This window comes from Dunckerocampus dactyliophorus, chromosome 2 (genome assembly GCF_027744805.1).
Source record: "Dunckerocampus dactyliophorus isolate RoL2022-P2 chromosome 2, RoL_Ddac_1.1, whole genome shotgun sequence".
Classification (NCBI taxonomy): domain Eukaryota; kingdom Metazoa; phylum Chordata; class Actinopteri; order Syngnathiformes; family Syngnathidae; genus Dunckerocampus; species Dunckerocampus dactyliophorus.
Genome location: NC_072820.1, coordinates 27226338 through 27250562, shown reverse-complemented (window position 1 = coordinate 27250562; position 24225 = coordinate 27226338). Strand labels below are relative to the sequence as shown.

At 41.4% G+C, this 24225-nt stretch overlaps 1 protein-coding gene across 21 annotated transcripts in view; it reads right to left on the bottom strand.

Moving 5' to 3' along the window:
• epb41l3b (erythrocyte membrane protein band 4.1-like 3b) overlaps nt 1-24225 on the bottom strand; it is a 75910-nt gene that overhangs the window by 25488 nt on the left and 26197 nt on the right. For 19 of the 21 annotated variants that reach the window (XM_054756014.1, XM_054755852.1, XM_054755866.1 and 16 more), the window contains exons 2-9: nt 12237-12379; nt 9260-9400; nt 5872-5976; nt 5754-5796; nt 5601-5676; nt 5296-5514; nt 1727-1814; nt 101-145 (exon numbers count right to left, since the gene is read on the bottom strand). In XM_054756014.1, coding sequence (XP_054611989.1) covers nt 101-145; nt 1727-1814; nt 5296-5514; nt 5601-5676; nt 5754-5796; nt 5872-5976; nt 9260-9400; nt 12237-12368 — 849 coding nt within the window. In that variant the 5' untranslated portion in view covers nt 12369-12379. The remainder of the gene's footprint in view (nt 1-100; nt 146-1726; nt 1815-5295; nt 5515-5600; nt 5677-5753; nt 5797-5871; nt 5977-9259; nt 9401-12236; nt 12380-24225) is intronic. The other 2 variants (XM_054755988.1, XM_054755898.1) reach the window with 2 other exon arrangements.

Genomic DNA, 24225 nt, shown 5'->3' with positions numbered 1-24225 from the left:
GGAACTACGTATACCAGTCTTAAGGAAGTGGGATGTTGGAGTGTGTGTGCAGCTATCATGCACATGTTCTCACACGCACGCACACACGTCAGCTGCTTACCTCTGCCTCAGCATGAGCCAAGCCTTCATAGAGACTCCCTACCAACTTTGCATTTATGAGAGAGGAGACAAAAGAGGGAGGCTAGTCTGATGTGCTGCTGTATTTCTTGTCATACATCAACAGGATGTCTCAGACACTCGGCAAGCATCTCTCAATCTTCATCTTGATAAATCTCAAAACTGTCAATGTAATATCCTCTCTGCACTTTGGAAGAGATTCACATGTAGACTGATGGAAAGCAGCTGACAGACGCCAAAGCCTCCACCTCTGCCCTTGCAAGCCAAAGACCAAGTGGTGAAATGACCAAATGTCAGCAGTGTAACAGTGGTGGCAATGGTGCAATGAGGCATCGCAGTCGCAGCCATAATGCTGTGGCGAGCATCACTATGGAATGCATGTAATCAACGCACACTCATCACATGTGACATTTCAGAAACATTGACTGTCTGACAGCTGAGCTCCAGGAAGTAACACTCAGTACTTCTCATTTTATAATCTAATCTTCACATGAAACTAACAAGGCACAGACTCGTGGAAGCTTCGAGAGCAGTTGCTTGGTTACTTTCGGAATTTAATTAAAAATAAAATTAATTCATTATTAATGACATGGATTATTAGATATTACACTAATTTGCTTTATCACAAATAGCACAAAACTATGTTCAGCTAGCTTAGCGTTTATAGTAGAACTCCGGTTAGCGTGTTTTTCGGTTAACGTTGCAAATTTATGCTGAAATATTGTTTCGGTTTGCATACATTCTTAGGTTTAGCGTACAATAAGGTGCCGGTCTTGTGGTGTTATTAATACACTGCGTGAGTCCAACTATGTTCTTAATGTATATTTATCATAAAAACCTTGTTCGCATTCTATTAGCTTGCTAATACATGAAAACAGGAAGCAGAAGTCAGCTGTCACCAGTCTATGTCGTCTTCGGCAAATTGACTCTGGAGTACTTTGCTAACTAATAGTTATGCCAAAAGCCTCTGCTGTTTCACGACTGCAAAATAGGCAGAATGGAGCCAAGAAAGTTGCAAGTGTCAGCAATTTGATAAAGGTGAGCAACACTGTTTAATTCAAGAAACTCTTAGCAAAACACAAAGGTGTTGCCCGAGTGGATCTCACTGCTACACCACAACAATCATGTCTTCAATCAAGGTAAAAGTGACGTTAAATGTTTTAAAGTGTATACATTTCATTCTTCTGTATACATTTCATTCCTCATTTATATGCATCTCAAAGTCTTTTCTGCATGTCAAACTATAATTGTAAAACTATAAAAACGTGTTTGTGTTAACATTTTTGGCTTTCTGGATGGGATTTATTGGATTTACTTTTTATTTATTTATTATGGGAAAAACTTATTCGGTTAGAGTTGGACCTTCTGAAACGGCTTAATGATGCTAACCAAGGTTTCACTGTATTGACCTACATTGGGTTGCCTTTAGCATCTTTAATGCATAAATTGTCTGCAGCCCTCAGTAGAAAAAATTGGACACCACTGATCTAAAAACAAAGAACTGTATATTTAATGTATTTACCCTGAATAGGGATTTTTGTGAATGTGCCACCACCTACAGTTGTAATGTGTCACGTAACAAAGCAAGCCAACTATATGCTGGAGTTACCTTAGCATGGTGAAGATCCACACCGTACATGGATAGCTTCTTTGCATTCTCCAGGAAATGTATTTCAGCATCTGCTGGTGTCATCCCCCTGATTGAGCGACAACACACACACACACACACACACACACACACACACACACACACACACACAGAAGAAAGCAATTTTACACAATGACAGTGGAGAAACAATCAATTCTGACAAGAAGATTTAATTCCGTATGTTCACATAAAAGCCAAAGCGGTTCAATTCCCTCTCCAACGGTTCTATACATGGATGTTTTCAGCAGAATTTCCACAAAGCAGCCTTGAGAGCATCCATTTTTAGCCACGACAGCAGCCTTGCATTCCCACTACGTTGCTACCCTGAACTGCATCGAATTACACACAAAACAGGGCGACGCAGAGAGAATGTGATGCCCGGACAGAGAACAGCCAGCTTCTTTTTCCCCATTTGTGGAGACACAGTGACAATTTCTGGGGAAGACATGCTGCCTTTCAGCACAGTCTCAAAATGAGCAGAATTGCAACTTTAAATGTTCCAACAGGAAGTAGTACTGCTCTGCTACGCAAGATCTAAAGCCCCGGTCACACCGCCCGAACTTTGCTGTAGCGTCCCTGGAGCTGTGAAAAAAAATATCACCGCTAGTAACCGCGCACAAAATGGGAAAAAAAATAGAAAACACGGGCGTTGTCCGAGCGGTGCACCACTGAAGCTGCCGTTGCTTTAGTGTTGGTTTAACCGTAGCGAACGTTGGTTTAGCGGTGACGCCAGCGTCGATATAGCAGCGTTCTGCGCATGCGGGCTGGTGGAATCCTCATGACTTGCTGGAAGGATCGTGGATCCTCATTCGCAGTCCCACAGTGCCCTCTAGTGTGTCTCTGCAAACAACAACTGTCACAACAACCCACACAACTCTTGTGTGTTGTCAACAGCTTGTTGCAGTCTGAGGAGGTTCTGATTCTGCTGCTGGACTAGTGCACCAATCATAGCAAGTCTCTCAGCATCCATGGTAGTACAGTTTTACTGTAACTTTGAGCAAATTCGATATAACTGAGGTCTGCACTCAACGGCTATTCCAAATGGGCTCCCTGTATTTATAGCGAAATTATGCTCCGCCTCTGACACCTCCATACCAACGGCAAACCAAAGTTCATCACCGCAATGGATCGCTGCTTCATCGCTGCTTCAACGCCTGACACCGTTCCAGCAATCCCGTGTCCGCTCGTAAAGCGCTTACAGCCGCTCCAACTAAGTTTTTGCAACGTTTAATCACCACCCGGGCAAAGCTGGCGAAGCAGCATTGGTCCAGCGTTCAAGATTTCTGCGTTGGCGTAGCGGACCCAAGCATCCACAAACTTCCGTCTAGCGGCGCCAAACTTTGACTGGGCGTTGTTGGAGCGGTGATTAACTTTGCCGTAGCGGAAAATTGCCCGCTCCTCACCGCTGGGAATATTTTGTGCAGTTCAAAACTTTCGGAGCGGTAGGAGGGACTATCAGCGGTGGCCGAGAGTATACGGCATTGCCTTAACGGGGGCCAACTTCTGTTAAATGGTGGTGCGCGGTTACGAGCGATGATGAATTTTTTCACCGCTCCAGGGACGCTACAGCAAAGTTCGGGCGGTGTGACCGGGCCTTTATTTGCAATAACAAACTTCAGCTTCACAGGGGCATTGTATGTTGTTATATATTTATATGATACGTATATAACATATTTGGCCACACGGTGGCCTAGTGGTTAGCATGTTTGAGACACAGTCTGGAGATCGGGAAGATCTGGGTTCCAATCTTTGTTTGGGCATCTCTGTGTGGAGTTTGCATGTTCTCCCTGTGCGTGGGTTTTCTCCGGAGACTCCGGTTTCCTCCCGCATTCCAAAAATATGTATGTCAGGTTAACTGGTGACTCTAATTGTCCATAGGTATGAATGTGAGTGTGAATGGTTGTTTGTCTATATGTGCCCTGCCATTGGCTGGCTACCAGGCCAACCCCGCCTCGCTTTCTCCAAATGTGCTGATTAAAAAAAAAAAAAGGTACACTTTTTTTTGCATTGTTCAAAAGGGATGTAAATCTCCTTAAGATAGACAATTCCATATGCATCTAGATACACGGGTTACAATACTATTCAAAAATGCTATATAAAAAAATATTTAAATAACTACATCAAATTTTATGTAAATAGTTATCAATTTTGGAAATATGGGCATATATGGGCATGAACAAAGATAAGATTTGATGTTATTGAGTGCTAATGTTCATATTTGTTGGGTGCACAACCTGTCAGAAAAACAAACTCCAGACTCGTACTGGATGGTGGGTCTGTATTCATTTGGTGCTTTTAATTTGATGTTGTTCCTGTCTTAGTTTTACACAATACATAATAAATTAGATCACTCTAATGTATGAGCTGCTACTATTTACATCCATTCTAGTCTTCAGTCATGCTAAGCTACGAAGCATGTGCAACAATCGCAGCTTAGGCGCTCGCGTTGTTTAAGAGACGCATTGTCAACTGGTTGCTAGGCGATACGGTGCATGTCTCTACAATCTGCTCATCTAAAGATTTATGGCAAAGGCTTCTCAATCCAGGACACTGCTCCCGATGCAGCCGCATCTCTCGCTTGTCAAACCGGATATCCGGTTGCATCGGTTATCATTCACAACCCTAGTGTTCAACCACCGTCACACCATAAGTTCATGAAAACAGTGCAAAACAGTGGCAAATAAAACCTTGTACTCTCAAAACATTAATTTCAGTAAACAATTGTGATGATTGGACACCACATAATTTTTAGATATCACAACTCAATGCTTTTTTCACGTGGTGTAATTTGGACCAAGAACTATAGCTTAGATTCTTGCTTTACATCTGGTGTGTGTTAGAACCAAAACAGAAGTCATTCAAGGCGCTTCCCACGCTAATTAACACATGTAATGGAGGAGAGGACACGAAAGATAACGATTACTGTATTATTGGATTTCCAAAGTTCCCATACTTGGTCAATATATCTGTACAGTAGTAGAAACTGTGCGCCTATTTTGCGAACAGCACATCAATAATGACTTCCACTGCAAATCATTTTACACGATTTTTTACAGCCGCTGAATAAAACCATTGTATTCCTGTCAGGTTTCTGTGTTCTTTTTTCCCCTCAATATTCTGGATGAAACCATCATCAAGAGAAGACTAAACGTTATCCAAGATTCACTTTATCATCACTATACCTCAATAATTTTCATTTATGAGTGTGACCTCCATGTGTAAAGTGCCACTGTTATTGTGATTTGGCGCTATATAAATAAATTGAATAATGTAACAATTACAACCATGTAATATCCATTTCACCTACCACTATTACTAAATATACACCGAATAGAACACCCTTCTACAGATCTCTGCAGTTTTGGCAAACGTAAATGTACCACCTGGAAAAAAAGAAGTATGTATTTTAGATGCGGCGTTCATTTATTCTGGCGGGAGCATTGCATTTATTAGGACACAATTTGATGAAATTTTAACGACAATGATGTTTTAAGAACACAATGAGGTCTAACAAAGTTCATGAGACTAACTTGTAGGTCTTGTGGAGCTCCATGACCTTCTCCTCCAGCTCTTTGGTCTGGTTGGGTGCGAAGCGCAGCTCGCTAATGTAGTCGCTGCCAAGCTCCTCTGGGTCGTAGTCACCCAGTTCCGACTGCACCATGTACGAGCCTAGGACAATGTGTGTGGCGAAGGAACAGGGCAGGCGGCCCGAAACCACGTCGTTTCTCAATTGCAGGCACAGGTAGTACCTAAGAGAGAGCAGGGGTACATTTCTATTATCTTTACAATCTGCTTTATCGGTGTAATATATAAGTATAAAAGAAAACTAGCTCACCTGGTGATGTCCTCTGTCAGCTGAGAGGGGTCTGGAGGGTAAAACTTCACATTGAAGGCAAAATTCCAGGGCAAAGCTGATAAAAACACAAGAAAGGTTTGATGTGAATTCAAATAATTCCAGAATGACACATTATTATTAAAAGATACTTACTCCTGATCTGCTTTTTTAGGTCCTTGGAAGGGTCAAGCCAATTCTACCAAAGACATAGTCATATATAATGAATATGAATTATGTACATAAATCTACCTGCAACACTTTCTAAAGCTACCTTCTGATTCTCCACATCTCTGTAGGTGATGCCAAAGTAGTCCTTCTCCAGCAGATTGAGGTGATCACACACTTTGTCAAAGAGAACATGGCTCTTGACCCGTTTCTGTGAGGAGAGAGTATAACCAACATAAAGTTGACTGGCAGGCGCTCCATATTTCCATCCATCCATTTATTTTCTATGCCGCTTATCCTCACTAGGGTCACAGGTATATAGATAAACAAACATTCACACTCCCATTCATACTTATGGACAATTTAGAGTCGCCAATTAACCTAACATGCTTGTTTTTGGAATGTGGCAGGAAACTGGAGTACCCAGAAAAAACCCACACACGCACAGGGAGAACATGCAAACTCCACACAGAGATGCCAAACAGGGATCTCCCCGATTTCCTGTGAGGCCAACATGCTAACCACTTCTTCACCGTGCGGCCACGCTCCATATTAATCCAAGATTATTCAGCGCTTGTGGGTGCAGAGATAAACCTTTGCTAGCAGGGGCGTTGGCTTGTGATGTTCCAGTGCAAATGCAAAGGAACAGTGTCCCTCACAGCCACATTGAGCACATCAAGCATACCTTTCAAAGAACTGTGTGATTGTGTAAGATCCACAAGGAGGACGGACGGTGAGAGCTATTCCTGCTGGGATGTCTCGGAGGGTATTAGCAAGGTCTTGACAGACTAGTGTGGCCTTGCTGTGACAGCGGCGCTTAACACTTTAACCCAAACTGCACTAGCTGGCTGAGCCTTTAAACCCACACAAAGGCTTTTCAAATGCAATCCAAGCTCTTGTGGAATGCTTGCAAAGTAGAAAAAGTAAATAAAGATGCTGAAATGGCAAAGAGTCAAGTTTATTATTAAGATTACATGCAATGTGTTATTTGTGGCTAAGATAACATCACAGGAGTAATACTAAAAACTGGTATGAAAGAGTTTCTGAGATGAGGACAAGCGTGGCGTGGACATTTGTCCAGTCTTGACATCCACTTAAATAGCACCTCGGTTGTATTTATAAGTTGATAGTTACAATTTGCAGTGGTACAAGAGTGATAGGAGTAGCAGATACTAGCTGTGATATCTTCATATATCAACTAAAAAGAGAGAAACTTCTCGTTTGGGTGGCTTTATTTCAGAGCGGGCGGAAACATCTTCTCTCTAGCATAGCGACAGCACAGCTGACAGCTACTCCATACAACAGACATACTCCACAGATGCCTAACCCATTAGTGGCATCTAGAGTCATTGAAATGGAACAAATGACACATACCCTATATAACACTGGCACAGAAGCCTAGAGAGCCCGCTCTTGGCTGTCAGTGTGGAAAAAAAAAACATCGCTCCGGAGTACAAGTCACAGGACCAGTCAAACCATGAAAAAGTGTGACTTATAGTCCGGAAAGTACGGTATATAGAACAATAAAACAAAACAAAACAAAGTTGTAATTTTTGGAAAACTATCCATCCATCCATCTTCTACCGCTTATCTGAGATCGGGTCGCAGGGGCAGCAGCCTAAGCAGGAAGGCCCAGATTTTCCTCTCCCCGGCCACTTCGTCCAGCTCCTTCCGGCGGATCCCGAGGCGTTCCCAGGCCAGTTAGGAAACAGTCTCTCCAACGTGTCCTGGGTCTTCCCCGCGGCCTTCTCTACCTCCCCAGGGAGGCGTCCGGGAGGCATCCTGAACAGATGCCCAAGCCACCTCATCTGGCTCCTCTCAATGCAGAGGAGTCGCGGTTCTACTCCGAGTTGCTCCCAGATCATAGTGCTTCTCACCTTATCTCTAAGGGAGAGCCCAGCCACCCTATGGAGAAAACTAATTTCGGCCGCTTGTACCCACGATATTATCCTTTCGGTCACTATCCAAAGCTCATGACCATAGGTGAGGGTAGGAACATATATCAACCGGTAAATTGAGAGCAGCTTAGCTCTCTCTTCACCACAACAGACCGATGTAGAGTCCACATCACTGCAGACGCCGCACCAATTACTTGTCACTCTCGCATTCCATCCTTCCCTCACTTGTGAACAAGACCCCAAGGTACCTGAACTCCTCCACTTGGGGCAGGATCTCATCCCCGACCCGGAGATGGCATTCCACCCTTTACCGGGCGAGAACCATGGACTCGGGACTTGAGGTGCTGATTCTCATCCCGGCCGCTTCACACTCGGCTGCGAACCGATCCAGTGAAAGTTGAAGCTCACGGCTCGATGAAGCCAACAGGACCGCATCATCTGCAAAAAGCAGAGACCCAATTCTGCAGCCACCAAACCATAACCCCTCAACGCCCTGGCTGCGCCTAGAAATTCTGTCCATAAAAATAATGAACAGAATTGGTGACAAAGGGCAGCCCTGGCAGAGTCCAACCCTCACTGGAAACAGGTCCGACTTATTGCCGGCAATGCGAACCAAACTCGGTCATACAGGGAACAGCTTGAATTAGCTAATCCGATATCCCATACACCCGGAGTACTCCCTACAGAATTCCTCGAGGAACACCGTCGAATGCCTTCTCCAAGTCCACAAAACACATGTAGACTGGTTGGGCAAACTCCCATGCACCCTCCAGGACACTGCTCCTCCTGAATCCGAGATTCAACTATCCGGTGGATCCTCTTCTCCAGAACCCCTGAATAGATCTTACCAGGGAGGTTAAGGAGTGTGATTCCACGATAGTTGGAACACACCGTCCGGTCCCCTTTCTTTTTTGGAAAACTAGATAGTGAAAAGATTAAAATATTAAAAGAATAAAGTCAAAATATTATGGGAATAAAGTCTCAATTTTACGAGAAGAAAATTTAGAAAAATTATGAAAGTTGAAATATTTGAAAAATAAAACAGTTAAGAGCTAAGTAATAGGCTTTTTCATCTATGTCACAAAGCATTTTTTTCTTTGAACTATATATATATATATATATATACACACATCTTAGCATACCTGTTACAAAATATCAAAGTGGCCCTTGCATCCTTTGATTTTTACTATGCATTTTTACTATGTGGCTCAGTTGAAAAAGTTTGGAGACCCCTGACCAATAGCCATCTTCTAAGAACTTTTCCTGCAAGACAGCTTTGATATTTAGACCTACAGAAGCTGATAATGAGTCGTAATTGGCTGTGATGTCCAATGACAAATGCTTGTGTCCCCAGTTAGAGCTTTGTCAGCTAACACCACCAAAATGCTCAGCTAATCCGAGTAGGACAACCCCTAGTGGTGAGGAATCAAAGGGGATTTGAGGAGAGCTGAAACCCTCCCATGCCACCATGTCTACCAGCATGATGTTATGCACTATTGAGACTAGACTAGTTTTATTATTACAAGTGAATTAATCAGCAACACATTGGCTGTCCCTGTCCAAAACCCAACCAAAAACCCACTGATAGAGCCTTACCTCCACATTGAGGGTGTAGTCAGAACCGTCCAGCAGCGTCACTTTGCACTGCATGATTTTCACCTTCTTGGCTCCTTTTAAAGGAGACCTGGACAGACTGGTGGACGACTGGCGGGACACTTGGTCGTCTTCTTGCTGCTCCTGAGAGGTGAAGATCATTCAAGTATGAAGCCCTGTCCCTGTATTTTACTGACTAGACAAATATACAAATGCATGCTGGGCAGCGTTCCCTATCCCTGACAGCTTCCACTTCCCCAAGTGTCAGATGCTTCTGTCTTACACAAAACCACCAGTTCTGTCACATGTCTGCAAGCTAAAAATAGAAACCGGGACGCCGTCTGCTTCTTTAAATATGCTCATGTCCCACCTTGGTTCGTAGATAACAGTCTGTTTCACCGGAAAGGTATGCATCATACGAAGAGTCGTCAAAATGTCAAACTGTGTGATGGAAAAGTTGGAGTGAGCCGTATTAGAAAATATTAGAAATTTCAATTACAAAAATCGCCATATTTAAGAAATATACAGTGGTTGTGAAAATGTGTTTGGCCTCTTCCTGATTTTTTTTTTTGCATGTTTGTCATACTTATATGTTTCAGCTCATCAAACAAATTTAAATATTAGTCAATGACAACACAACTGAACACAAAATGCAGTTTTTAAACAAAACTTTTTATTCAGGGAGAAAAAAATCAAACCTACATGGCCTTGTGTGAAAAAGTGATTGCCCTCTGTTAAAACAATTAATTGAGCTCTATTAGTCTGGAAAAGGTTATAAAGCCATTTCTAAAGCGTTGGGACTCCAGCTAACCACAGTGAGAGCCATCCATCCATCTTCTATGCCGCTTATCCTTACGAGGGTCGCAGGTATGCTGGAGTCTATCCCAGCTGACTTCGGGCGAGGTACACCCTGGACTGGTCGCCAGTCAATCGCAGGGCACATATAGACAAACAACCATTCACACTCACAGTCATACCTATGGACAATTTAGAGCCACCAATTAACAATTCATGTTTTGAAATGTGGGGAGAAAAAAAAATGGAGTACCTGGAGAAAACCCAGGGAGAGAGCATGCCCAAAGGAGTTTTGAACCCAGATCTTCCCGATCTCCTGGCTGTGTGGCCAACATGCTAACCAATGGGCCACCGTGCAACCCACAGTGAGAGCCATTATACTGTACACAAATGGCAAAAACATGGGACATTGGTGAACCTTCCCAGGAGTGGCCGGCCAACCAAAATTACCCCAAGAGCACAGCAACGACTCATGCAAGAGGTTACAAAAGACCCCACAACAACAGCCAAAGAACGGCAGACCTAACTTGCCACAGTTAAGGTCAGTGTTCATGACTCCAGCATAAAAACAACACTGTAAAAACGGCCTGTGTAGCAGAGTTCCAAGACAAAAAACCACTGCTGAACAAAAAGAAAATTAAGTCTCAATTTTGCTAGAAAACATCTTGATGATCCCCAAGACCTATGGGAAAATACTCTGGTCTGACGAGACAAAAGTTGAACTTTTTGGAAGGTGTGTGTCCCATTATATCTGGTGTAAAAGCAATGGCGCATTTCAGAAAAAACATCATACCAACAGTAAAATATGGTGGTGGTAGTTGGATGGTCTGGGGTTGTTTTGCTGCTTCAGGACCTGGAAGACTTGCTGTGATAACTGAAACCATAAATTCTGCTGTCTACCAAAAAATCCTGAAGGAGACTCTGCGGCCATTTGTTCATGACCTCAAGATGAAACGAACTTGGGTTCTGCAGCAGGACAATGATCCAAAACACACCAGCAAGTCCACCTCTGAATGGCTGAAGAAAAACAAAATGAAGACTTTGGAGTGGCCAAGTGTCAAAGTCCTGACTTGAATACTATTTAGATGCTGTGGCATGACCTTAAAAAGGCGCTTCATGCTGGAAAACTGTCCAATGTGGCTGAATTCCAATAATCCTGCAAAGATGAGTGGGCCAAAATTCCTCCATAGCGCTAGAAGAGACTCATTTCAAGTTATCACAAACGCTTGATTGCAATTATTGCTACTAAGGGTGGCCCAACCAGTTATTAGGTTTAGGGGACAATCACTTTTTCCACACAGGGCCATGTAGGTTTGGATTTTTTTTGTCCCGTAATTATAAAAAGTTTCATTTAAAAACTGCATTTTGTGTTCAGTTGTGTTGTAATTGACAAATATATACCTGTACATTTGTTTGATGATCTGAAACAAGTAAGTATGACAAGCATGCAAAAAAATAAAAAATCAGAAAGGGGGCAAACACTTTTTCACACCACTGTATATGAAGGAATACAAGCCTGTGAGGATTCATATTTTATTTCTTGGGAGTCATGAATATAAAAAAAAAATCTCGTGATTCATCTTTACAACTCGTGACAAAAGCCACAGGGCCAGGGTCTGTGGGTTTGAGTGTTCTAACACACGGTGGGTAGGTTACACTTTTTCCTGCACGTCTACATCTGCCTGTGGCCCTTGTATGGATAAAAAATAAACATTATAAAGCCATTCAAAGCTGTTGCCATGGGTGAGCATGAAAGCCAGATGCGACTGTTGTGTTGGGGATCCTGACAACCAAAGTAAGCACTCAAGTGATTACTGCCGTCTCAATTGTTACTTTAGCGCGCTCTAGCGGAGAAGTTAAAACTGTATGTATACATTATATTTACTATTTTTTACAAGACTGCTGTCTATGCACTATATTGTCATAGCTGCCTCATGAACCAGTGGAAAGTGCACACATCCCCACTTTGTCATGTGCATCCGCTGCAGGGTTGGAATCACCACCCAGGAGGACAACAAAGGTTACTTTCCACAAAAAAAACACAATCCATTCAGAGGTATTTTCAGACATTTCACTTGTGAATGTACTCATGGTCCTGCTGGGTCGTATTTGATGTCAGACTGATGTAGAATGAAAGAAGGTGACTGCAACTAAACACCCCGTCCAACAAAGAAAAGAGGTTGACCTGTTGTTTCCTGGCCGGAGTGCTGTGTCCCACGGCGGGAGGAAGCTGCTCTGGCTGGTTCTGAGCCTTTGCGCTCTCCTCCTCCTGCTGCTGCTGCCTGGCCTCAGAGTCTGCGCCTGATTTGGTTGTCATGGTAAATTACGCTGGAGCGGAAGAAGAGGAGGGCAAAGAGGGAAACTGGATGAGTCAGCTGACCACTTAAGAATTGTTCCGCACTCATTTGTTTCAGCTCTGTTAGCTTGAGAGTCTTTGGTTAGACACACAGGGATTTCAAAATAAAGCTGGACATTTTTACACGGTGTGTACCTCAGTTTTAAGGTCACGGTTACAGTTTCTGCTCCTCGCTCAATGTGTTCCATGCTGGAACTCGGTGTACCTCTGTACTGCACCCAATGTTCAGTACCAAAAAAACCTGAATAAATGCACGATTACACCCCTATCATTTTATTGATCCATTACAAATGAGCTTCTGTGTAACAGTGGCCAACACTGCCAGTGACTCAAATCTAAACAAGCTAGTGTTGTGCTCAGGGCATTCGGCAGGTATTACAATCCATCAGTGTTTCCCATATATTAATTTCTTTGTGGCAACCCACCATTACGGTAATTGATTTTGACCACCACAGATTGATTTGGCACTCAGAATTTTACAAGTTCAAGTGGAGATTCTTATTCTGAAACTTTTTTCTTTGAAAGTGTTGCTTCTGCTTCCGGTATGTGTGTCTTTGTGTTGCAATCGGCAATGCTATTTTTCTCTTGGCTGCTTTCTATGATTTATCAATGCAGAAGTCATTGGCGATGTCAGTTTTCTACACTTTAAGACATCGGTGTTCAAAGTCTTTTTTTTTTTTTAATAAATTGTACACCCACTTCCCAACAGATATATATTTGAAGGATTATTGGCTTCTCTAAAGTGTGTGTGATGTTTTTTGATATTCTGATCTCATTATAGTTTGAATGACAACTGTGTTGATTTTGTAAATAGCATCTGACTGATAATGAGATGTGCTATTATGGCTGACCTACACATGCTCAATTTAGAAGCCAGTTCAATTGACACTTATTATATGCAAGTATATTTGCTGCCATTGTTTATATTAATATTCAGTTGACCGGAACCCTAGAGTGCTCAATAATTCCATACACAGGTTTCAGAGTTTCATAGACAAGACTACCTGCTAGCCCTTTCCATAAACACATTGTAACGGGAATCATCCTGGGGGCCAATTATGCAAATTAGACAATGACATCATCCATCCCACCACACCTCCACCGCAGTTAAAATACAGCTCTGTAGTAAACACAGCATGTATTCCCATGTGTCCAAACGAGGCTAATGAGAGGAAACGAGGAAACATGTGACAGTGTTTTGCCAAACAAAGATGACAGATAGCACCAGTGGGGCCCCCGATCTCCAAAGCTACCCACAGGCTCGGCCTGGGAGATGAGACAGCATGTGTGCAGGACTGTGAGTCTGCTGCTGTTGCTGCAAAAGGACTGGGCTTTCTAGTGTGGATGCTTGCCATACTGCAGCCGCCCTCCTTCCCCACCTCTATTTATAGGGCCCTGTTTATGCCGTAGTGGCAGGATCTTGGGCTTGCAGCCGAGGTCGGCGACACAGGCTACTGGATCAAAAAGGGCGGCATTGTGGTCTGAAGTGCCCCCCCCCCCCCCTTTTTGAAGATAACACTACCTGGAATTATCAGAAAAGCATACAAACTATCGAGGGCCTCAAAGGCTAGATGTGGCCTCCCCTGCTTCTCTTTTGACAGTAATGACACTACCGCATGCTTTACTACTACAGACATTTAGACCGTCACATTCCAGCCGTGCAGCAGGGGTCTAGACTCCAGTGGACTGTGTACCAGGGGTGTATACAGTATTGCACAACAAGGATCATCCCATACACTTAACTAGACCGAGCACACGTACGCGCGCACACATACGTACATAAATAGAAATCATGTTTTTACTATCATGGTTATCAGACTCCTCATTCTGACACTCACATTAGATTCTCCCGTGATCTGATGAATGATAGCCGGCACGCCTCACCAGCCAGGGTTAAGATGCCAACTCGCTCTGGGCGGCCATGGGAGGCGGGGAGTATGAGGAGGGAGTGCCATTTGTCACCTTGTGTAAAATGGCAGGGTGTGTTTGTGATGCAGCTCGTTATGTTAGTGTGAATACAGTGTTCCCTCGCTACACTGTAGTTCACCTTTCACGGATTTGCTCTTTCAAAGATTTTTTTAAGTGCAGTTTTGCACGTTTTTTTTTTAAACAGCGTATATGAATGCCCATTGTGTTCCGCGTCCTTGTGATGTATCAGTGCTCTGTTGCATGTTGTCTGCTATTGTATTTACTACTGCTACCAGTAGAGGGTGTTGTATACTTATGTGAGGGTTAGACTTGTCTAGAGTGTTGTCTCAGTAAATATAGAGCCACAACCCGCCCATTGTGTTCTGCATTCTGATTGGCTGTAAACCATTGTCATTTAGTCTCATTTGTGCAGGACAGCCTGTTTCCTGTTGTAGGATAGCTGCTAGCTGCTAACAATCATACTTGCTGAATGGGCAGAAGTTACGTGGCGGTATGGCGCCTGGAATACTGTAAATTAATCTTGGGTTCATGGAGGACAACAAGGAGGAATATGTTTTAACAAGGATACAAAAACGCTACAGCTTAAAGGTGCCAGGACAAGCCATTGTGAGTCACTTAATTTCTTGTGTCCAATCACGTAAGTTGACCTTTAAAATTCAAACAAAATTTGAACATTGAGTGTGACAGAATTGTGATCAAATGTTAATGCCTGTCTGAGAAAAGTCTAAGAAGTGTATAGTGAGGAGTTTTACAGCCTTAAAACATATATAATAACTGTAATAAACTATAGTTGGCTACTTCGCGGATTTCACTTATTGCAGGCTTTTAGGGAACCTATCCCCCGCGATAAATGAGGGAAAACTGTAACATGCATTATAAGATTGCATATATAAATCCTTGCTCGGCTCACCAACACAACAAAAGCAAAGTGCGCTTGCAAAGAGGTGCTACAGCTGAAATGGAAGGTGTTGATTTAAAAGCTGCAATAAAAATCCGTGCTTGGGAATGAAACTAAACACTTGCGAGTCTGGGGCTTTTATAGCAATTCTGGAAATTGCTTTCCCTGACGTCAGGGGATTGAGTGCAGCTGAGGTGTCTCGGGTCACTCCAACATGCTGATGAAGTTGCTTTCAAACATCCAGACTCAGGAACTTCATGCGCGATAAACAGGCCATAAAAAGTAGATTAGGAAATACAGTTTACAAGTTTTGGGATCCAAACCAGTGATGGGACCAATGAGGATTATCTTGCCAGTATCCTCCTGGCTGCATCTTTATCATTTGCATCATGGGTGGCAGTAAACCAGAAGCTAAATAAATAGTCAGCTGACATGACAGCGCTATAGCTAACCTTTGCCTTCCTCCCCAAACAGACAAAACAGGAAGTATGAGAGGATAGGAAAGGGGCATCGTAGCACCATAGAAAAGGAGGAAGAATACGTTCAGTCACTGGTGACAAGCACTCCTCACAGGGCAAACAACAGTACACACAGTTGCCTTGTGTGTGCACGCTCCATGCATTATGCAGAACAGAAAGTTGCATTCACCACACAATTTAGTGCCAGGATTTCTGATCGTATAAAGAGAAGCAGGCGATCCAATTCAATACAAGACAAAGACACTGGAGTTTAAGGCTTTAACAAGGCACTTCAGTGAATTGATATGATTGTCAACGGGGAGAGCAGTGACAGACCGGATGGAGCAGTAGAGGTCTGCTAATGGAGTGACACAACATGGCGGCGCCTCGGGGTGGGACTCTCTGGCCACCTCACGATTCGATGCAATTACGATTCAGAGGCCTGGGATGCGATGATAAAACGATTATTGATGCATCTTTTTTTGTGATCAATAGCTTGTCCATTTTTTAAACCATAACTTTTTTCCATACCGTATATACACAGGCATTGTGTACTACTAAAACAAAGCATATTTGTAATGATCCACGATTAAAATAAACATGAAAGAGATTAATTGTGTAAATGCCTCCAAAGGCATTCACACAATTAATCTGTTTCATTCTGCACCAATTCTTTTTATTCCTTCTTGTTTTTCGTAAAATTCTGCACCAATTTTTTTTATTCCGTCTCATTTTTCATCCACTTCCACATTTTTCAACTTATTCCAAATATTTCAACACAAAAATGTTCAACTTATTCACACAACGTGTGCTCTCTTTTCTCCATGTTTCTAAAATTTCCACATTTCCCAAAATTCTAAAATTTCCACAAAATATTCCCATTGAAAATGAATGGGCCAATTTTCAAACATCCACAGTTCCTAAATTTTTCAACGAATTCAAAACATTCCAATTATAAAAACGTTCCACTAACAAAGCATTTCAACATTCACAATTTTAGACATTTAAAAAATTCCACGTTTCCCAAATTTTTTAATTTTCTGGAACCCAAATTTGTTTTCACAGTCCATATTTCTCAACCGATTCAAGCCATTCCAACATCAAACTGTTCAACACGTTGAGGGCATTAATTCTATTTATTTTTCAAATAAATTTTTTTTAAACATTTTGCAAAATTCTCGTTTCACGTAACACCAGTTACCTTTATGAAGATGCTACTATTTCCACATTTCTCATCCGATTCACCTCATTCTAACATCAATCCATTCAACAAAGTGAGGACATTCATGCTATGAGCGACATTGACTCCCAATATTTATACTGAACAAAAATTTTTTTTTTTTTCAAAAATTCCCTTTTTGCAAAAACTAATTACCTGCTAATACTGCCACATTTCTCAACCAATCCAAGCCATTCCAACATCAAATTGTTCAACATGTTCAAGACATTCAGGCTTTCAGAATATTCTGAGTAACCAACATAAAAAATCTGCCATTATTCACAAACAGACTTCTGAATTCAAACTAAACTTCTGAACATAGAATCTCTCATGATAATATTTTTGCTGTATAGCAAAGTAAACAGCTTTCATACAAAATATGATTTCTGTACCAGCGGTTCTCATACAAGAATAATGCTTGCAGACGTGAGTATATTATGAATAATCAAAAAAACTATGCTTTGAAAGTGAAATAACATTGCGATGGGACGTTGTATCTGGGTTCCAAAGTGCGCAACAAAGCACGAAAGCCCTGCTTCTCAACAACCGAATACGGCCACAAATCCTTCGCAATAAAAGTTGACTTTGTGATTCGCTTCGCCTTTTCCGTGTTGGGTGGAAAATGAGTTATCACCAGTTCGATAGTTCTCTGGTTGGCAGCAACTTCAGCTGGCTGTTTTTCCTCCTGGTTTGGGTGGAAACGTGCTATGTGCTTTCTATCTGCTTTCTGTGCTTTTTACCTTCAACTATGTGAAAGTTCTTCCAGACGCTCGCTTTAAATCAAGCGGGTCAACAGTTTTTTATGCTCAGCCATTCTGGTAGCGTCACACATTACACTCTCCCAATAATGTAGAAATAGAAACACTCAACCTTCCAACACTCTCATCTGATCAAGTACATGTTAGACACAACCTTCACAACAAATGAAATTTACAAATCTCTAAAATTCCAAACAACAAATCACTGGGACCAGACGGATTACCAACAGAGTTTTACAAACAATTCTGCAACATTTGATCACCGCTACTATTAAGAGTATTTGCTGAAATCAAAACAACTTCCACAATACCGCCACAGGGTTTCCACTACTTGTAATTGATCGTAAACAATGGTAAGAAATATAGTGTATGAATGAAGGCCAAAAGTTTTGACACACCTTCTCACTCAAATTTACAATTTCATTTTCTTTATTTTCATGTCTATTTACATTGTAGATTCTCAAAACTATGAATGAACACATGTGGAATTATGTGCTTAACAAAAAAGTGTGAAATAACTCTGTGGGTGTATTCTGTGAAGCGAGTTTAGTGGGTTTGTGAGCTGTTTGAGTGGAAAACAGGATTTGTGTGTTCAGCAAAGGTAACTCGCTTTTAAAGCAGCTGTATCGCCATGGTAACTTAGCCTACACTCATAACCTGGTCCTAAGTGCCACTGTTTCACTGTTTTAACTAATTCAGAGATGGCGTCACCATTTATTTAGAACCTATAAATGTTCCCAAGGGGACATGGAGGAGAAAAAAAAAGGAAAAATTGAGCATTCCCTGTTATTATCCATCTATATGCGAGATAAATTTTCAGCTGACAGAATACGCTAGATATGCTCACGCGAACACCAGGAAACACTCTGTGGCATCAGTGAACTGCATCAAACACGTTTTACTATAAAAAGGAGGAAAAAATTAAGTCGCCACAAAACACATAACCAAAGCATTGTCATCTAGTGGTCACAACGGACTACAGCAGTTTAAAATAATTCATGGAAATATAACATGAAAAACATAAGTTGTTGCTCCAATGTATTTATTTTTTAAATGGATAAGTGTCACTATGTCAAAGTTGTGCAATGTTGAGCGTTGATAAATGAAAAGACCAGTAGGGTATATTTACTATAATAATCAGTGTTAACTTGTGTGTTAACATGCGGTATGCTGACATTCCAGTGGTCCTCCCTCGCACTATTGGAGGCGACAATGTTGCTTTTAGCAATCATAATCTTTTGGGACCACACCCTCATAACTCCCCATAATAATTAAAAAAATTTTGTAAAAAAAACTTACCAATAAAAATGGAATCTATTGTTAAATGTGGAATCTCTCGGGAATTGACAGTGTTAATGAAATGCTGTAACCATGAGTGCCGCACGGTGGTCTAGTGGTTAGCACGTTGGCCAATACAGGAACAGCCTGGAGATCGGGAAGACCTGGGTTCGATTCTCCCCTGGGCATTCCTGTGTGGAGGTTAATTGGCGACTAAATTGCCCATAGGCATGAATGTGAGTGTGTTTGTCTATATGTGTGACCAGCCTGGCGATCAGGGTGTACCCCGCCTGTCGCCCAAAGTCAGCTGGGATAGGCTCCAGCATGCCCCCGCGACTCCAATGAGGATGAAGCGGTATAGAAAATGAACTATTGAGGGAAAAAATGAGAATGAACTATTGTGTGACAAAATATGTTCTCAAAAAACACTAACCAGGCGGCAACCGGAAACATCGGCTAAGTCGGCGAAACTCTTACTTGTCACCAAGCATGTACAGAAAAAAGCCAGTGTAAGCTAGCTGTGTTATCTTAGTTTAGCGGAGCATGCTAATGCGGCCGAGTGTGCCGCTCAGGCTTTATGAGTTGTGCTTTAGTGCTTGTTAATGTGACCCAGCGTTTTAGGATGGCCGCTGACTTTGTTCAAGTTGTGTGTGAAATAGGGACGACAGCCACGGCCGCAAGAGCCACTCACATACTGTAGCTAGTTCATTTAGTAACAGTCAAAATACATTTTCAACACACATCATACTTTTGGACTTCAAAATAAGAGTGGCACACATTCTGTCTAATGGTGGTATAAAATAAGGGTGTCATAAAAAATAGCTTACATTAATAAAGCTATTACAATTGCATCTGGCTATTACATTCTTACATGCTAACTTGTTTTTTTTTTTTTTAAGTGTCACTTAACAATCTTGCTCTCTTGTTGTCATAATACTTCCGGGTTGTCTTCAAAACACTAGATATGTGTCAAAGTTGTTCAATATAAACACGTGTGTCTAGCTTTAAGATAGTGACACTATCACAGGGGTCTCCAACAGGTAGCAGTGGCTCACCAGCTGATGTTGAGTAGTTCACCAAAGAACATTTGCCTCACCATTTCGTGTTTTTGTAAGTGTTCTATTCAAACATGAAGCCTGCATTTAATAACAAATGAGCACACTGAGTGGAGATGCACTTTGTAAATAAAGTACAATTTAAATGTTGGCAGTCACATAAAACACAAATAGTTCACCTCTCCTTTCTTGTTGTGAAAGTAGCTTTAATAGTGCTGCAGTTGGATACACCTGTGCTATCCTAAACCTGGACTGAATCCATACTGTTATACATACAAAAATATTTTATTTTGTTAATTGTGTTAACAACTAAGACAGGCATCTTCTGCTGGCTCTCAACGAAGGCAGTCGCATCCTTCCCTCTCTCGTCTCCCTTACCTTCCCTGCTTTGCTTCTCATGTCTTGTTTTTGTCATCTCATACTTTTTCAGAGCCTCTCTGCGGATTGCTCTCCAAATGTAAAGCATGGAATCGTCTCGAGCTCATGTTGTAAAAGTGTGTTTATTTGTGCCTATATTGCAGAGTTTTTTTTTGCCAGTCCCACACTGACTCCCCCACAGGAGCTTAGTTTGGAATTGTCTTTTTTCCCCTCCCCTCTCCTCATGTTGTTCCCTTTCCGCTCTCCACTTTTTATCGGCCAGTCATCCTGTCCTGTCTACCCCCGTCTTATTGTATGGTATGTTGTATAAGTATAAATGGATGATTTCGCTTTTATCTCTGTATAAGTGACGGGGAAAGACCATTCTGATACTGAAATTAAATTTAGGTTTGTCTGAAATACTACAAAATGTTGTACTTTTGTATTAGTCACATACTATTGTTGGGACTAAATAGGTCAGGTAACAAAACAAGGCTCAACATTTTCGACTGTCACTCAGCAACTTTGCAAGTTTTGCAATGTTCTCGGTTCATGTTCTGCTGGTTGTTGAAAACATTAAATAAGTTGATAAATAAGTCATAAAAATTGTTATTTTCCATAACTAAAACAAAAATGCAGACGCAGCAGCGACACGACACAGGGGCGGCAGTCTGCCCTCACATCCAGCACACCACCAGCTTAAAAAAATCTCAGGGGATACCCTGCACCAAATATGAACACAGCAATTATTACACTCATTCCAAAACCCAATATAGACTTAACCCAGCCAGCTATTTATCGGCCACTTTCATTGATAAATACAGGCCTTAAAATCATAACCAAAATGCTTGCAACCAGGTGAGAGACAGTTGTTGCATCACTCATTCACATGGACCAAACTGGCTTCATAAAAAAAAAGGCATTTATCTGATAACCTCCGTAAACTTTTCAATTTAATAAACATAGCACAACTGGACAAAAGGAAATCTATTCTCTCTTTATACGAAGAAAGGTGGGGTGGAAAAAAAAAGGTGAGGGAGTTCTGAGTTGAGTCTGAGGCAAGTTAAATCGTGTAATTAACGGGAGCATAGCAATATGTTTTAAAATGAGAAGCGCACTGTAGCTATGTGCTCAGAGCCCGTGACACGCTAATCGCCGAGGTGGTGACTCCAGGAGGCAGATAGTGTGCCACTGCAACTGGCTGTACACTCACCGTGCTTTCACTTTCTCCAAATACCAGAAAAATCTCCCAAAGACATCAGAAAAAGTCTTTATATTTGTCACTAGTGGCTTTTGAGAGAATAAGTCACCAAGAGGGCTTGGAAAGTTGCCAGATTGGCCGAGAAAATCGCCATTTTACCAACACAGGGCTGTTCATGAGCTGGGAAGCCATTCACAAATGGAGAATACATGAAAGAATTGTTCATAAAATATCAGAACATCTATTCTGCAAATAAAAAAATAAACAGGAAATTATTCCGAGAATGAAAGAATGCCTCTCTTTGCAAAGTCAGTCAAGGACAGAACCAACAGAAGAGTTATTCATGACAATTCCGTGCAGTAAACAGTATTGAGGAAACAACCCTGATGTGCAGATATGTGAACCGATGGACTTTATCTTAAGAGTTGGCTATATTTTGTTTTAATTTGACACAAATATGGGAACCACTCAGTAAGACGTACAAAGTTAAGTGTTTATATTATTTCAGAGTAGGCCTACACATGTAGGCACAGTTTTGTGGTTTTAACAGGTAACATTTACAAAAAAGCAGGGTAATGTTATGTGGCTCACAACTATTTTTTTTTTTTACTTCAAGAGGAGGCAAAATGGCTCTTTTGATGGTAAAGATTGCTGACCCCTGACCTACAGCTACAGTAACCACTAATGGGATTACTTCGAGTTTCACACTGCACCAGGGAGCCCGACCCAGGGATGCCCTCTCTCTCCATTCTTTTTTGCTTTATTCGTGGAACCACTCGTAACAAGGAACAATATCATCAAAGGAATCCAAAATGGCTTAAACATTTTTTGCCTGTATGCCGATGAGTTATTATTGCACCTACAAAACCCATACACATAATTGCAAGAATTATTCTCAGTTATTAACAATTTCACCACTCTTTTCAATTACACAATAAACTGGCCAAAATCTACATTACGCCCACTAACTCAAGACTCCTGCAGCTCAAAGCATCTACATTTGGGCAATATAAAATACTTGGGTATTAGCATTTCCTCCAAGCTGTCAGAGCTCTTTAATCTTAACTACACCCTATTACTCAAGACAATAGAAGACAATCTCAGAGGCTGTACCACTAACACTTATAGCACAAATTTCTGCATGGCAACCCAATTACAATACCTGTTCTTTTGAATTAACGAACAGTACCACTACAAACTATTGATACATTTAGAACTGAGTCAAATCCAGAAAACACCCATTGCAGATCTCCCTGTTATACCCTAGTCAATTAAAAAGTTTAATTACTTCAAATCCATCACCATATTACATAAAACTATAAACTATAAAACTTTAAACACTGATTCTTCAATAACACCATGTAAATAAACACCAATATAGCATAACACTGACTTTCACAGAATTCCCCATTTATTCTGCACTTGGGTACCAAAAGGGAATCATTCACCTTCACCACCGGTTTGAGAACAATACATTTATATGATTTCATACATTAATCCAGAGGTAGGAGGTTGGGAGAGAAGAATTTCTCCGCTATCAACAAATCAAACATATAATTCAATCTAAAACTATATCTACACTACAAACCTCTTCAGTAATAAACAATATTTTGATTTTAGATCCAATCCATTTTGATCCAAACTTTGTAAAATAATATCAAAACATCAGATAACATTACCGTCCACCAAAGGGGGAAAACAACCTAGGTGTACAGTGGTGTGAAAAGTGTTTTCTCCCTTCCTGAGTTCTTATTTTTTGCATGCTTGTCACACTTGAATGTTTTAGATCATGAAACAATATTAGTCAATGACAACACAGCTGAACACAAAATGCAGTTTTTTCATGAAATTAGTTTCCTATATGGCCCTGTGTGAAGTGATTGCACCCCCATTAAAACTTAACTGTGGTTTATCACACCTGATTTAAATTTGTCTAGCCCAGGGATCACCAACGTGGTGCCCGCGGGCACCAGGTAGCCCCCCACGACCACATAAGGTGCCCGCAAGCCTGCTTTTCATTCAGGTTTTCAGTTAATAATGAAAGAACAGTAGAAAGAAATGCATTCTGAAATACAAAATGTGAGTTGTGGACACCAGCATTTTGTTGATGTTCTGGTAAAGCAAGCATATTTGCTGTTTTTGGGTTTAAAATAAGCTCTGAAAATAAATGTTACAAAAATGAGTAGCTCTTGGCCATTTTCATTTTGTAAAAGTAGCTCTCACAAGGAAAAACGTTGGTGACCCCTGGTCTAGCCACACCCAGGCCTGATTACTGCCACACCTGTTCTCAATCAAGACATTCTCAATCAAGAAACCACTTGAATACTTTCTTTCTCATTTGTTCCTGGATTTCTTTAGATCTCGACATGTCTAGTTTGAGGATCTTTTGGTCTACTTCACTTTTGTCATGCAGGTCCCGTTTAAGTGATTTCTTCATTTTTTTTTCTATTGCCCACATGTTCATTTATTGCACAACAGCAGCAACAGAGCCAATGTTGTCATCGCGCCACACATGAGTTTCACACCAACAGATGAGTAGCAACTTTGTAAAGCGCATGCAGAGGTAACTAAACCTACAGACACAGCTAATGCCAATGTTTTTGTATGTGTTGGCGCTAATTAGAACCCTTGTCAGATGCACCCAGCAATTAAATAAAGGTGTTAA